The sequence below is a fragment of the Micromys minutus genome (genome assembly GCF_963924665.1).
Source record: "Micromys minutus genome assembly, chromosome: 20".
In the NCBI taxonomy this organism is placed as follows: Eukaryota; Metazoa; Chordata; class Mammalia; order Rodentia; family Muridae; genus Micromys; species Micromys minutus.
In genome coordinates, this window is record NC_137955.1 from 11,493,988 (window position 1) to 11,506,900 (window position 12,913).

The window sequence follows — 12,913 nt, forward strand, 5'->3', positions numbered from 1 at the left end:
ATGGCTCATCAATTTTCTGAACTGTTCGGCTCTGACATCTTCTGTTTAACTTGAGCATATTTAGAGACTTATGTAAGGAGAGCATGCTTTAGAATTATTAATCCTCTGAAAATTATGGTTATAAAAATGATCTTTTTTCTCAATGCAGCACTCATGGGAAAGTTACCTAATTGTCTCTTAGGTAGGTGGGAAAGTTTAGCTGAAGTTGGCGCAGAGAGCATCGGTTGAGATGCTGGCCTACCTTTTATGGAAAAAGAGGCATTAACAAAACTTCAAGTCAATTTCTAGTTCAAAAATGGTGCTGGTTCCAGAGAGCCATGGTTGTGTTTTGTGGTGTGGGACAATCGTCAAGGGATGGAGGCCACTCCGGTCATGGAATTCCTCAGCTACTCACAGCACTCTTTGGCTTGTTGTGCAGCTGAAGCTAAGTAGACGTCTGAGTCATCACTCTTACGCTTGCCCAGATGCGCAGAAAGAATCCTTGGCAAGAATCACGCAGTAGGGTATGCAGACCTCGCTTAGTGTTTATGTGGTTCAAGAAAACTTGCAAGGGCCTGAATTTCAGTTTCTTTTCTTTTTCCTTATCCCATGATAGAGTTTTATGATTTATAGCCCAGGCTGCTTTACTCATTATTCTTCTGCCTCAGTCTAAGTCTAAAGTGACCCTGCACCCAACCCCTCAATGTTTTTTAAAGTCAACACACCCTTCAGATATTATTAATGAAAGTGCAATACACATACATTTCCTAATAGTAGACCGCCCAGACCTGTGATGGGGCCTCCAATCAAGAGCAAAAGTCCCGCTTTCTTTTTAGACGAAGGCAAAACTAAGTTTCCTGACATCTTCCCTTGCTCTTAGCACACACACACACACACACACACACACACACACACACACACACACACACACACGTCCCTAGGTTATCATCCATACATGTGAGAAGCATGTTTTGAATCCGTGGCACAAAAGTTGTTCTCAGTAAGATTATAGTCTGGGGATTCTGTAATAGCTTAATTGAGAAAAAACTTGCAAAAAATTATAAAAGACAAATAAGTGATAAGTTACATGCAAGTAGCAGGTGTTTATAGATGAAAGATCCTTTACAAATATAAGAGCAAATTTGCCACATATTAATGCAGGAAATTGCTCACGCTTTGAATGCGTATATGAGCCACTGACATCAAAGACTTCCTTCGAATAATTATTAGGCAGTATAATTGAAGGCTAATAGACCATTTATCAACGCTGTTTCTTGGCTGCTCTGAAGCCCCTTGGAGCTCCTGCGTGGGTGACATTAGCAGCCACAGTTGGGCTGCGGTGGGGGCGGGGTTTCCTTGAGCCTCGTGCTCTGCTTTGCGGCCGTGATGGCTGGGTCGGTCTCCAAGCTCTCTGACATTTTGTCACAGATGATATCTACGAGGCGCTCGAAGGTTTGCTTCACGTTGATGTTATCCTTGGCACTGGTTTCAAAGAACTCAAACCCTGGAGGAGACACAGAAACACACAGAAACAGGTCGGTCATTTTAGCGCCCCTGAAGTCCGATGGACTGACTCAGTTGTGGTCTTGAGTGTTGGTGGGACGGAGGAAGGCGGCGGTGGGAAATGACTATGATTTAGACCAGGGTGACAAGAAATGCCACCCACTGACCAGAGCAGAGCGTTGTAAAGAGGAATTGATGACGCTCACTTTGTCTCTACTGACTCAGTCACTTGGTCTGGGTCTGCAAGGGCAGAGAGAATTTCCGAAAGGAATTCAAGAGTTAACAATAGTATCATTAAGAACCCTCACCAGCCAGTCCTCTTCCACCAACAGCTCCTGCCTCTGGTGTGACCATAAGTCTTTGTTGACTAGGCTGGATTAAGAGCAAAAAACTGGGTGTGTCTGTGACCGCTTTTCAAGATATAACTAGATGGTGTGAAGTCCGACTTAATCCACAAATCAAGCCCTTGATGACATTATTGCTAGGCAGCAAGCAGTTGGGATGGGGATTAGTTGGTGTGAGTCTGTTACTGGAGCTGTCCTTGGGTCTGTCTTTTCCTAAGTTATCGCTTGTTCCGTTTCCTGGCCACCTCTGTGAACTGTGCTCAGGGACAAGGCTGACTCTGCAGAGAAAAGTGCGATCCCTTAGGATTTTCTGTCTGGCGGTCATGTGGTGTTCTTTAAAGTCATCTCTAAAACTGACATCGGCTCTGTTCTTCTGTCATTCTTGTATTATGTCAAAGTCATTACCTTTTTTAAAGTGAAATATTTAGAAAAGACCCTGTGTATATTTTGCCAAAAGAGGGACTATGAAGCTTCTATAGAATCCTGTTGTAACTTTTTCCCGGTCCAGTGGTAGCCCAGTCATGGAACGAAGCAGTAATCTAACATGACACAAGGTGGCGCTAAAGAATCACAGGAGTTTCCGTAAACCTCTTTCAACTTCTGGATATTTGACCCAGTAACTGCAGTCTTTGCAATGCCGTTTCAACTATCTGGTGGGGGTAGATTTCCTTCTCAGCGGTACTGTTTATGGCCGTAAAGTTTCTGAGTGAGAAAGGAAACAATAAGTTTTAATTCCTACAAGAAGGTGGGAACTATGGGGAAAAGGGGTGAGCAAACCCCACATCCGGGATGTGGCTGTCTGGAAGCAGTCTCAGAATGCAGCTCTGCACACAATGTTATCATTCCATTGTTCGAATTCACACTCTACTAGCTGTGCTTGCCAGTCAGTTGCTATGGCAACTGCCCCACTTGGCCAGACAGAGATTGGTCTGGTCCACTGGGGGGGGATGTTGATTTAGGATGTGTTGGGCAGAACACAGAGAGCCTTTTCTAATCCATTCTCAATTTTACACCCTATAAATCCTTCTGGTTACATCTGGCCCTATCTCAGAGGAGACACAAAGATCCAAAATGATTAAATCCAGTGAATGCCTAGCTCCTGGGACCCAAATGAAAAACAAAAAACAAAAAATAAAAAGAAAGGCCCACTATTTTGTATCCATGTCCAAATCCCTTTAATAACTAAGAAAATTACTAGTTTTTTTTGAAGAGAATTGGGAAAAAAATACATGATTTTTATGTGAAAATTTCTAATTTCTAGACACCACTATTTGATCGGATGATTAAACCTGTTACACTTTGACTGCTGCTCTCAGGATCTGAGTAACAGCCAGACTCGGGAGGCTAATCGTGAGATTAATGTTCTAGGAAACAGTGCAAGGTATTTCAGTCCACCTTTGGTTTACATTTCTTCTTTATTGTTTTATGTCTGCTCGGTGATCATGATGTTCTCTTAGACATTTCTTTTTCTATAGGCAAAGCCAGGTGGTGTGGACAATGCTGATTTTTCTAACATCGCTGAAATCCCTAACGCTGGATCAGTCACTTTCCCGATGGACCCTGACCAAGGCAGGACGGGCACCCTCTGATTGATATTGTTACCTAATTACCAGAGCTCTTTGCTTTTCTAGGTACTGGTGTTAACGTCCCAGAATTAATGGGGATGGACATCATTTTAGAATATTCCAAAGCCACACTGGGGATGTGAAACCATTGGATGAAACTTTGGAGAAAAATAATCATGACATTTGGGACGAAGCTGGGACAAGTTCCAGTTCTTTTGGCATTTCACCCAGCGCTTCTTTTACATGGGAGCATTTGGGAAAAGGCAGAACTTGAAGCACTAAGCCATTGCTGACCTATACGGGCTTCTGTCCCTCTTTATCAAAGGTGACTCCTTTATCTGGGCATTAGGTTGCCGTACGCTGCTGCTGCTGCTTCGTAGGTTGGGAACAATAACATACTCTCTGACCATAAAATCTAAAGTGTTCTGAATTTCCATTCCTTACTGTGGGATCCTGGGGATATGTGGTCACTGAAGAGAGAGCATCTGGGAGACCTGCACACTGTGATAACACTCTTTCCCCAGAATGGTGAGGAGCCTGTGTTATGGGAAGAGTGCGGAGGCTTACTGGCCCAAGTACCCTGGCAGCCCGCTGTTAACATGCTAGATTTTTTTTTTAAGTCTTCATTGGTTCCTTATGTTTGTTTGTTTGCTTGTTTATTGTTTTTATATTGTATGTGGTCATGTATGTATGTAAGTGTGCATGTATGGAGCACATGTGTGGAAGATACAGAATGGTAAGCAAGAATCTGGGTTTTTTTCCTACTGAGTGGGTGTGGGGATTGAACTCAGGGCATAGGGCTTGCAGCAGGCTCCTTTATGCACTGAGCTACCTTCCTGGTCTGACATACTAGATCTGTCGCCACGAGCAACTTATGGCTTCCGTGCTCACTTTCGTAATTTCTGGAATTTGCTTTGCCTGTCTTACAGCATTATCCTGACTCTCAAATGGGAAGACGAGGGCAAAGGTGCCAGACAAACTGGAAAGTGTGAGGACAGCAGCCTTAGTGGCCACACGCTGGCGTTTGCATAGTCTAGTGCCGAGCACATCACAGAGAATATTGAGAGCACTTGGAGCACTTTTAACTCACTTTGTCCATGAGCAGGCGCCATTAATTTGTCTAGTTTACAGGTAAGGAAATGAACGTAGAAAATGGGTGAGTGATTTTCTTTTAAACCTTCCTTTGGTTGGCTGGGAAATGGCAGAGGGAGAGTTAGCCACCTACAGACGGTGAAGCCTTTGTACCCTGAAGAAGGAAACTATGATTTTTCTCACAGTTAAATGATCAGTTCTAGGGTAATGAGTAATTATTAATTCACACACACTTAACTTTCACTATTTTGAATAATTCAAAGGTGATTAATTGGACGTAAGACTGTCGGCCAACCAAACAATATAGTTGTTTAAGAGTTTAAAATACGCAGTGGGATTACAAAAGCCATATCTCCATATGAACTAGAGAAGCACAGATATAAGAGGTTCTGAAAATGAAACTGTTTTTCAGTGACCAACAGCCTGAATCTGTCTATCATAAAGCACAGAGGGAATTGGAATAGTGGGAACACAAGGTAAAAGTCACAGCCTTTAGTATCGTCTCATTGAGTTGCTTAGATCTGGGGAATGGGAGCCTATTATGCACCCCAGAGTTCTGTGTCAATTTGAATCACAAAGGTGAAACCTCTCAGTCTGAAGTGACTCATGTCCCATACCTGTGTCCAAGCGTGTTTAAAATCATGGCCTGACTTACAGCCATGGATACAAACACTGGAGCCTTTATTCTCCATCTCAGTATCTTGTTCTTCAGACCTTAGTTACTTGAACCTAACAGCTCGTTCTCAGAAAACCTCACCCTCACATCCATGCGCACCATTATCAGAAGCCAGGTGTCTCACCAAAGAAGCCGCCCAGTCTTATAAAATCCTGGAGATTGTTTGCAATTCAATGAGGGGAGAGGGCAGTTTGTCAGGATCAAAGAAGTGGACCAAGGTCACGAGCAAGCTGACTATGGAGTCTGACAGATCCCCTGGCAGCTTACCTACCACTTTAGCTTCTTACACTGAACACCTGCCCCTTCTGCTGCATGATCTGTAATTAGGAGCGTCAACACGCATGTGTCTTTATCAGGTGAGCGATGGACATGCTCAGTAAAACATGAATGATCCAGCTCTCCTTTCTCATTCTTTCCAACTGCTCTCTGGCAGAAGCAGCCCTGTTCCAAGAACACATGCCCCAGCCATCGCATTCCTGCCTTGGGGTTCTCCAGACATGACCTAGAAAGAGCAACTCCTGCCCTTTCGAAAACCCACGGCAAGCATACGCAGACACGGTTTAGGTTCAACTATTTGTGTGGCCTCTGTAGAAGTAGAAGAGCTGCTGACTACCTGGAAGGACTTCCACTGGTTAGCAGGGACATCCCAAACCCTGGGTCTTGTGTGGAGTGACACAGGTCTGGCTTGCTGGCATGGCTCTTTACCTGTTCCTTAAATGTCCTCAGAACAAAGCCCACAGAAGCCTGGAACCTTTCCAGACTCTTCCACACAGGGAAGCAAGCGAGGCCATGAGCCAAAAAGCATGCTGCTCACTGAAGGTAGAAGGCTCTAGGCTGTCACTTTGTCACGAGGAGTACTGAAATGTCACAGCACCCCACTCATGATTATCTTGTGTTAGCAATAATAATTACGGCTTCAATATTGAGTACTGAAAAATCTCTTTCTCAGCCCCTTTATCCAGTGAACTTCTTCAGTTTTGTAATGATACTAAATTTCTTCCTACATGCTAATGTTTATATTATATAGTAAAGTTCTTTACTACAGTAGTTTTTTTTTTTTTTTTTAATCTTTGTATTCACCCCAGGAAAGAAGTCTTGGGCACTGTTTGGGCTCTCTGACCTTTTAAATTTGAAATAAGTGTGCCCCCATCCCCCAGAACTCCCCAAACTATTTTAGTACGCCATTTCATTCCTAGCTGTTAATCGTTTACTTTCTTGCTGTCTTTTGTATTTCAAGTGGCCTCTTTCTTCATTTGAGTTTTGACTACAGAGTTCCCTCTTCAATTTCCCAGTGGAAACAGATGAACCAGAGCTGTGGGGGAAAGGTCATCATGGTGCCAAGCAGGTGACAGTTGGGCTAGAAGTAAGGACTTCCAAGCAGCAGGACCAACTGTCACTATAGCTAGTCCCATGTTGGGGACCCAGCCATGAAACAGATTTTAGGAGTGGGAGGGATGAGGATTTGACCCACTTCCCTGAAGAATGGCCAAAGAAAGCAGCCGGAAGCTGGACCAGGGGCTCAGCCCAAGGCTAAAGTTGATATAAATAGACAATAGAAAGGACAAGTCTTTCAGGCTCCAAGTTCCTTGTGTCAGCCAGGCTTAAGCTGATGGCAGGATTAAGAACTTGTTTAAGAGTCATCTTAGAGCGTTGGTGAACGCTGGTCCCCACACAGGGAGCCTTCACCCTGCCCATAGACTTACAGACCCTAGTTTAGTCTTACCACAAAGAGGAGGGTGCCTGAGTTTACTGGAGTTGAGGCTACAGGAAGTCTTCCCTCTCCACTGAGTGAAATTCAAGTTACATAGCTTGGCATTCAGTCCCCAACTCTTAGACTTCCCCAAGCTTTTAGACTTGTACCTACACATTCAGTCCTCTAGTCTACCATGCTTGCCTCTTCAACATCTGCTAAGTGACATGAAGGGCACCCCCCACTGCAGCTCTTCCCATCAGTCTCCCCAAGGAACCCCACCCTATATCTTCTCTTCCCAGTCAAAATAGTGTTTGCTGAGTGTTACATCTACTCCCAAGATGGCCGAACTCTTAATCAGGATTTTCTCTGTATTGTCGAAGACCATGCGGGAGGTAAAACAAAGCTTTAGGAGTTATGGGATGTGGCCCACCAGTTAGCACAAGCAAGATGGGTGTGCCTTGAAGAGGCAGAGATCCCTGAGGGCTACGTGCTCCAAGGACTTTGTACTGCTGTGGAGCTCTGCTCTGCTTATTGCCTTCACATCCCTCTTAATCTAAGACGTGGACGAAAACTCTAAAGGAGCTTCCAGCCCCTCACTGGGCAGTCCCATTGGCACTCACAGTAATAGTTCTTGATCTCTTCCAGACATAGCTGCTGGAGCAGATTAATAATTCAATCACCACTCTAGGAAGGAACTTAGACATTTTGATCATCAGTAAAGACTAACACACTTAGGAAACATTTGGAAAAGCAAATTGTTAGTGAAGCTAGGTTAAGACTTTTTTTGTTAGTGGCTTTGACACAGAAAATCTTAGGGAACCAGAAAAATATGCTCTAATTAATTGTGCCAGGGACTTTTTGAGGTCAAGGAACAGGAACAATGGCAGTCTAACTAGCACTGGCTGATGTGACTCTTACTAAGGCTAGACTGAGTTAGGTGATAACTCATTTCTTGTATCCATCCTTGCCCTTAGCTTCCTGATATGATTTAATAAAAACATTTCTGGTGAGTAGATGTGAAATCTGAGGATTTAAAGTAGAAACAGCTCATTGTTTTTCTATAAAAGTTTATATTTGTGATTATTAAAATTTTGTAAGATTGTTGTTTACGGTAAATAAGAAAACAATTGATCATTTTTTTTTGTAACTAGACATTGTTGCCTGCCAGTAGGAGAAACTGGCTAAGAAAATTACCTGGCTTGCTCACATTTTGTTAATTTATAACAAGTTGCTAAGTTAGGAATGTATGTAGATTTTTGGGAATAATTTTGTTAAGGCCTAGGTAACTGTTACCTTTCTATCCTGGCATTTTGTTCTGTTACTAATGTAACAAGGAAACTTTCTCATGTGTTGTTACTGTTGTTACTAGGATGTTATGTCTAAGCTTGTATAGTTTTTGCCTTTATAAAGCATAAGAGAGACACCTGCTACAATATAAGGATCTCTTTGGAATAAGACTTCCAGTTTGAGTAGGAATGGAGTAAGTTTAATTTCCCAAGGCCTCCTGAGAACTTACATTCTGCTTGGCAGGAGGACACATGCACATGAGTAAGTGACAGTTTGATTGGGAAGTTAAGACATGAAGGTTAGGCCACGTAAGTCTCCTGCCACAGCCGAATACCCCAACTAATTGGGGCAGGACAAGTATACAACAAAGACAAGTTCTCAAGAAAATACTCTATCCCTGAATCCTGATTGGTTGAATAACCTGGCACAGGTGTTTGTAGATTTCAGACTTAAAATCCCTGTAGGATCTGAACTCAATGTCACAGCTCCCACGTCTGGTCTATATCGCTGATCAATCAGTCCTGGTGAGCATGCTCAATAACTGTCCCTGTCTGACTGAGATCGGTGTTCCTCTGGTTTGTGAGGTGACTCCTGGACCCCTACAAATTTGTTTTCTTTACTTGTACTAAGAAATGATTTTTTTTCACAACCATTCACTAAAAGAAACTAGAATGTAATTATACTGTACTTTTTATACTGCTTGAAAGATTTTGTTGGGATATATACATGTGGGAGACAAAATAAAGTTGCTGGAGCCTACTCATTGGCATTTGCTTCATCCACTCAATATGTAAGTGTGTATATATGTATGTATGTAAAGTGGTTGAAAGCATCTCATTGAATTTTACTCCATTCACCAAAAACATGAATGTGTATGTATGTGAAGTGGTTGGAGCTTTGCTCCGTGTGTGTGTGTGTGTGTGTGTGTGTGTGTGTGTGTGTGTGTGTGTGTAAGTATGTATGTATGTAAGTATGTGTTTATGTGTATGTGTGAAGTTGCTGGGGATTGCTTGCTGGACCTTGTTGGAGCTTGCTTTATATTGCCTGCTTTATATTGCTGCTGACCCCACATCTTACTATTGGATTGCTGAACATATTGCAAGTGTTGGTCTTCAATACTATATATATTTAAGCTTGGGGAATATCATAAAACTTGAAGTTTTCAACCCAGTGAGCCTGTTTCTGACATACTTGATGGAGCTGCTCTCTGGAGACAGACTGCTCTCTCTGCCCTTCTTTTTGTCCCTGACATGAGATCCATGTTTGCATTGTCTGTTATCCTTGGCATCCACATCTGTACCATTAGTGAGTAGGTGGGAGTTGTTAAGAGAAAGGCAAAAGCATCCACTAAAATTTGTAAAACCATTATTCCCTAGGTATCCAATAAACAAACAAAACATATTTAAATTTCACACCTGGCTGCTTTATTTTTTAAATTATTTATATCACCTGCTCATCTCTTATGGCTATTTTAGTTTGAAGTCTTTCAGAAAAAAATATCTCTAAGTTCTTGCATGCTTAACTTCCCAGCCTGAACATTTCCAGTTCTCTAGTGATTATTTTCAAGTATATATTTTGGATTTGTTACAATTTTACGGCAGCTACAAATGTAAAATTCAGCATTCTAGCTATTTTGAAGCATATAATTCACAGACCATTGGATAACATGCTGTATGAAAACTAGAACCCAATTCTGAAACATCTTCATGATTCCCAGAAGCAAAGTCTTTCTCCATAGATCCAACCACTCTCTATTTCTGCCAGTCCCTTCTACTAGGTCCATTTTGCTCTCCAGTTAAATTGTGCATCCCATATGGGCTTCCCCCTATCCCGGAAACAGCATCTAGTAGAAGCAGGTGCCCAGCAGATGTTGGCTAATTACAGGATTGATTGCTATTAATTGGTTGGGAGAAGCTGATAGATGAAAATGCAAGGGGGAGGAGACTCACTTATCCCTTTGTTCTTGGTTATGAAGTGACTGAACTTACAAGTCATCTGTCAGCTGCATCATCTCTAGATGGAGTTTACCAAGCATGGAATTCCATATCATAGCATTTCAGATTTGCCCTGTGGGAAATTTGTCATATCGAAACCAAATCAAAGCAGTCCTATTTACCCATGAGGAAAGGCATTTCTGAACAATGAAGAAGTATAGAATTGTTCAACTCCCACTAATAACTTTTACTTTGCTTCAAAATTTAAAAACTCTGAAAGGGTAGGAAAGTCAAGATGTTCTGAGATTTCAGAGAGATAAGTGTCACTCTCAATGCAAGAGCCAATGTGTGCACAAAAGTGACAAGTATTTTCCAAGGGGAGTTAGTTCCTTTAAATCCAGGAGACATTTCCTTTGTAACTTCTTATCATTGCATTAGGCATTAAATGATAAAGGAGATAATTTCCACCATTGCCTGTTAATGAATTGTCAACGTAAACATTAATAACTGTTCTTTGTATAAGATTTTCAATTTTAATTGCATGTGCATAATCAACCAGCAGGTTACATTTGCTGTGAGAGATGTCTATGAAACAGAGCAGCTATTGAAATACATTTTCAAGTATCAGGGCCCAAACAAATGAAGTTTCATCATGACATCCACAGATGGACCATCTCCGTGGAGCACCATTGTAAAGGTTACTGTGCTGTGCTGTTTACATTGGTTTCCTTTGCTTTGGATCCAGACTGCATTGTGAATTAGCACCTTTAAAATATCCATTTTTATGCTAGTGAAAAGTAGATATTTTGCACATATAGAAAACCAAGGCCAAGATTAGAGTCTGGCTCCACCCCATGCTCTTTCCTCCAGGACGTTCCTAATGTCTACCTTATGTCTTCTGGCAGGCTTAGGCCCGAAGATGACTGGTAATCTCTGTTGGCTTCATAAAAATAGTTGTGGTGACTGTTAGCGTTAATGATCAATAATTACTATTTCGTATAAATTTATTTTACAAAGTAATGTCTTCCATAAAGACATTTGTGGTGCAACCGTATCTGGTATTTTAACCAAATTTACCATAATTGCAATTCCTAAAAGTCAGAAAATTCCTCAGAAAGTCTGAATCTAGCTCCATTTACAGGCAGTTTCACCTGTCCTGAGCAGATACAGAAAGTCACATGAAGTGTAAATTAAATAAATTTTTTATGATGATAAATCCTGAAAATTGCTATTAATTCATATGTTCTCTTGATGGTTTGTCTTTAGGATTTTCTTTTTTTTTTTATCCAGAAGCAAATGATTTGGTCTTTGGTCTTAAAGAGCAGAGGAGATGTTAATAAAAATCTGCAGTCTTTAGAATTCTTCTTTTAAACAAACAATTGCTTTCTTGTTAGAGAAAGACAATTCAGGTGATTGGAAACTAACTACAGTTAAGGGCAGAAGAGCAAGCCAGGATAGGGTGTGCTGTCTATGGAGTGAGGAGGTTGCTTGAATGGCTTTCACAGATGAAATACCATGGCTTCTGTGTGCATAGGGGATGAAGCCTATGGCAACTTCAAACAGAGCTTAGTGCTGGCACTTGGGTTTGAGAGACCAGAGAAAGTCCCCTGTTGGGAACAAAGTTAATAAATGGCACAGGGTTAACGTTCTGCACACAGCACCTCTCCCCATACAACATTAACACACAACTTCTGCTGAGACCGGGGCCCTTTCACGGGTCCATAAAGGAATGATGCATCTCTTAAGTTCCCAACATCTAACAAGCCACGACTTTCCAAGGTGAGACCATCAGAGGATAATGGAGCTGAACTGCCAAAGGGGAAGGGGGAAAAGGGAGTAAAGAGGAGTGGAGATGGGGGCTGGATGAAACTACATGGATGGACACTCAGCTTTGTCTCTGTGCTTGAGAGGACGAATGAGCTCGTCCTGCTTGACAGCATTCTCCCAATGTCATGAACCTGTCACTAAAAGCAAGCACTAGAATAAGAAATATGTGAGAAGCCATCACTGGGATGGCTTGGTTGACAATTTGTTTAAACATTTGTAAAAAATTGGTGCTATTTTTAAATGTCAGAACAGTAGTCAGTAAATTACATGTGAGATCCAAGATTAATATAGACTAGGATTTATGTTGGATGCAGGCTGATTTAAGGGCACTAAATATATCGAAGGAGGAGGTGTGATGTTTGTAGGCTAAGTATATTGAATGCATTTGTAGCCTCCGATGTTTTCAAATTACTGGTAGGTTTACTGGGGACTTAATACCATGGTTAAGTCAAAGACATCTGTATTTACAAGTGTCAGCCATTTACATTTCTTGGGTGCAAATAATAATAAGCGTTTTAAATTAGAAATCAGTCCCCTGTGAGTTTAGTTGGTGGGGTTTATTATCTGCTGCTCTCATTTATGAGAGCTTTACCACGAGGAAAGGAAAATCATACCGGCAAGTGTGCAAAGCTAATAAACAGATCTGGACGGCTGCTTGCTCTCTCAACCCTTTGTGGATTTGAGCCCTTACAAGTTCCAGAACAGAAACAGTGAACACGTCAAACTGATTTAGATGAGTCTTGCTTGTATATTTCTTTGCTTTTCTTTTCTTTTCTTTTTTTTTTTTTTTTGGTGCTGGTAATTAAAATGAGGCAGTTTACAATTCTTATGTTCAACTTTAAAATTTTAACATCGTTCTTAACACTTTTGTGTGGTTAGAAAAAAGAAACATCAGATCGGTAGTTTACACAGACCTTTACAACCTGGAACTGGATTCATTCATTCACATGTTAAGTGCTGCCCAGGTTAGATATGAGACTGCATAGGGTTGAGAAATGCACAGCCGTCAGATT

At 41.6% G+C, this 12,913-nt stretch overlaps 1 protein-coding gene across 1 annotated transcript in view; it reads right to left on the reverse strand.

Annotated features, from left to right (window-relative positions):
• Positions 1 to 1,295: 1,295 nt before the first annotated feature.
• The window catches only part of RAB3C (RAB3C, member RAS oncogene family), a gene marked incomplete at both ends in the record, with an annotated part of 210,344 nt that continues 198,726 nt past the window's right edge, over positions 1,296 to 12,913 (reverse strand). Inside the window, one exon of the mRNA XM_080933581.1 lies at positions 1,296 to 1,483. Coding sequence (XP_080789707.1) covers positions 1,296 to 1,483 — 188 coding nt within the window. The remainder of the gene's footprint in view (positions 1,484 to 12,913) is intronic.